Genomic DNA, 3,498 nt, shown 5'->3' with positions numbered 1-3,498 from the left:
TATATCCACCCATATCTAATCTATATTATGTTTGTGCAGATGCAGTTTATGTACGAGATTATAGTTGCCAAAAGCACGTTTACCTGCATCAGTGCAGTCAATTTCGTCTCTAAGATCAGGACAATCAAACTCATCGTCACAGGTATCTTCCTTAGTTACGCCGAACTTTGTAGGGCATAATAAATTATCTGAAACCAAATTAAATAATACAATGATTTACAAGAGCTATTTCCATCAGTTAGCATTAATTTCCACTACTGATCCTCATCAAGCAGGAGCACTGTAATGTGCAGCACTGTTAAAAGTAGATTCTTCATTTTTTACAAGTAAAGTAATAAAAACATTATGCTTGTTAACCTAGGTGAGACCATGAAAGGTACACTTCCTTGGCCACTCCCACAGCTCATCAGGGGGCAGAGGTTTTTGAACTTGTCGAAATGATTGTAAATTGTTTGCACGAGTTGTAGTTTTCTAATCGATTCTAATAAGAAATACAAGCTTTGGGTGGGTAAATTTATAGGGAAACTGCAGTGTCAAACTATCCCCTCCACCCTCAGTGATAGTACACCTACACTTGCATACGTACATTACGGCTATGAAGTACCCTATTTCAAGAGAACCAGAACCCTAAGTGTTGCAGCTCTGAGTGGCGTCCCAGACGAGAAATATAGCCCATTCTCATGACACGCACCTTTTACCTACTTATCCCAAATAAGTAACCAGGAACAACGTGCTCTACACATTTTCTGTTGAGTGTGCCGCTCCGGGAAAATTGCGTCCACCAAATCAACCAATTAATTCAAAGCAAAGCCAAACATTTTTCCATTTAATGACTAAAGTAGGCTAATAAAAAAAACCTGATTTCTCTTATTTCTTATTTCTCTTAAATAAAATATATTAATCTTACTATCTTAGGATCTAAATACATGTTATTATTTTGAATATCAAATGTTATTTCTAAACAAGTAGTTAATATATTTCTCTAATTTAAAAAAAGTAAAAACATGAAGAGGAAGGTTAGACAAAAATCTGAAACAAGTTTTTAGAACCATATCTGCCCAAGCAAGCACATTGACGATAAAACATTAAACATACATTAAAGTTATTTTGTAATAAAACTGAGTGGTAACTACTTCCATGTTGTTTTTTTCTTTTAGTATGGACTGTGTTTATAAGTTGGTCCACAACTATTCAAGAAAGAGGTTTGGCTTAATATGAACAATAACAAGAGAAAAGTACCTGTATTTGGTAGGCCTCGAAGCTCAAGAGAAAAACTTGTATCATTTATTCGGCGGTATGAGGTATGTCGAACCCAGAATGTTGAATAGTGGATGATGAAATCATCGGGAAGCGTTCTTTTGAAATCTAAGGCAAGACCGTGGTAAAGGATTGAGGACGACAATTCGGGATTGAGACCGTATCCAATAGTAATAAAATTAAATTCAGATGTTCCATAAGAGAAGTTGATAAATTTCACTGCAATGTTCGGGTGTCTTAAAGAGGTGACAATCCATACTGTGGTAGTGACATTACTATTTTCTTGAACATCATCAATCTCTGACGATGAATAAGTTATTGTTGCAACATCGTCAACAAGTATGTGTCTTCTATAATCTGGAAGATTTGAGTAGAATGTGATCGCAACGTTTATCACTCATTGTTGGTTCTTCATTTTATCTATAATTTCATTTTTTTTTATATTATACTACTACTAATAATAATGATAATAATAATAATTATTAATTAATAAATAGGCCTACATTAAAATTAATGTTGATAATAATCCTAGAACAGGCTGTGGATATGCACGCCATCGTGTCGGGATTCAATATTTCGACATTAATTATGTCATCATCAGGAATCATGAAGGCGTGCATTTCGATACTTAGAGTATGTATTATACTATCTCATCTGAGATTAATCAGTGGACCTTTCGGCTATGAATATGATACATAGCCAACATTTTTCAATTCAGAGTCACTTGGAGGCCAGAATTTTCTTGACAAGTGGTCTATCGTTCTCTGATAGATGGGCAAGAACCACATCAGCCCCATTGGGACTGAGAAAAAAAAAAAAAACTTGGCACTCTCAGGCGCTCTGCATCCACTAATTAATTTTCCAAGCAGATTTACCATGATTTCCGACGACCGAGCCTGAACCCAGCTCGCCCATCCGCTGGCGCCATCTCGTTTCAATTGACGTACATTATTATAATTTTCTCTAAGATAGTAGCCATATGTAGAATGTAGGTAAAAATGGCCACGGTAAAAATGGTCCAGGAAAAAATGGCCCATGCTTTCCAATGCCCGGATTGAATTTCAGGAAAATCGTGATTCCGCTTCCTTGAAATTGGCCACAAATAAATTATTTTATTATTAATAAATGCATGATTTATGTTGATTTATTAATTATGTTGTTGCTATTTTTTAACATTTAAATGGGAAAAAAATAAAAAGTGTTATTCATGGCTTTTTTTAAATCTTGGAATATTTTATTATTAAACATGTAATTTCTGCAAAAAGTGAAATGTAAATGTAAATTTGATGTTAGATTCCTTCGAAAAACTAAATTATTTCAGTTTAAAAAAATGCATATAATGATTAAAAAAATCAGTTTTAATACAGAATTTTATTATTGGGGCCATTTTTACCTACTTGTCATTTATGGCCATTTTTACCTACCTGTCATTTGGGGCCATTTTTACCGGGGCCATTTTTCCGGGGCCATTTTTTCCTTACACCAGCCATAGTTACCTTTTCTTGTAGGTATAGTTGAAATAATGATTCCAATAGCATACGGCCCATTTCCGTCCATTTTCAACCAAATAGCATCCGTGTACAGCTCCAACATGTCGTCGTATTTAGATTCTAATATGAATACATTGTACTTCAATGGGTCCGATCCTAAACCAAAAGCTATCTTGTTATATTTTGGGTAATATAATTCAGGCGTCTTTCCTAAGTCCAAGATATCATTCAAAAACGTCAACTTGAAATGATAACCAGACGAAGACTTGAAAACTAAACAGCCGTATTCAAGCCACGAGTTGATCGAATGTGAATTATTGTCTATGATATATGATTCATTAGCCGCGATGTTAATAATTTTGCTCTCTGTAGTAATAAAAAAAAGGAAAAATACCTAATTTACATTACCATTTGCAAGTATTACAAATATAAAACAAAAACACATTTACGGCAGAAATAATCGTAAATATTATTTTAATTTATAGGTAAATTGAAATAATTATAATAATGATAATAATAATAATAATAATAATAATAATAATAATAATAATAATAATAATAATAAAGACTATTCACCTCAATTAGGTTTCGTTTATTCATTTGACCAAAGGACAACATAATAAGCAATACAAGATGATTTTTTTAAAGGAATCTGAAGCATTATTACCAATAAATGAGCTCAAGCGAACCACAAAGCTAGAGTTCTCTGAAGTTTGTGCGAACCATATCCAAGCATTGTTTTCGGGAAAAT

At 33.4% G+C, this 3,498-nt stretch overlaps 1 protein-coding gene across 1 annotated transcript in view; it reads right to left on the bottom strand.

Moving 5' to 3' along the window:
• Nucleotides 1–3,498, bottom strand: part of LOC117106841 — a 17,297-nt gene extending 13,799 nt beyond the window's left edge. Inside the window, exons 1-4 of the mRNA XM_033248314.1 lie at nucleotides 3,415–3,498; nucleotides 2,754–3,113; nucleotides 1,240–1,614; nucleotides 84–188 (exon numbers count right to left, since the gene is read on the bottom strand). Of these exons, the coding sequence (XP_033104205.1) occupies nucleotides 84–188; nucleotides 1,240–1,614; nucleotides 2,754–2,850 (577 nt within the window). The 5' untranslated portion in view covers nucleotides 2,851–3,113; nucleotides 3,415–3,498. The remainder of the gene's footprint in view (nucleotides 1–83; nucleotides 189–1,239; nucleotides 1,615–2,753; nucleotides 3,114–3,414) is intronic.

This window comes from Anneissia japonica, unplaced genomic scaffold, assembly GCF_011630105.1.
Source record: "Anneissia japonica isolate Jap-2015-1 unplaced genomic scaffold, ASM1163010v1 scaffold1165_len1893470_cov193, whole genome shotgun sequence".
In the NCBI taxonomy this organism is placed as follows: domain Eukaryota; kingdom Metazoa; phylum Echinodermata; class Crinoidea; order Comatulida; family Comatulidae; genus Anneissia; species Anneissia japonica.
This window is presented reverse-complemented; position numbering and strand designations above follow the sequence as displayed.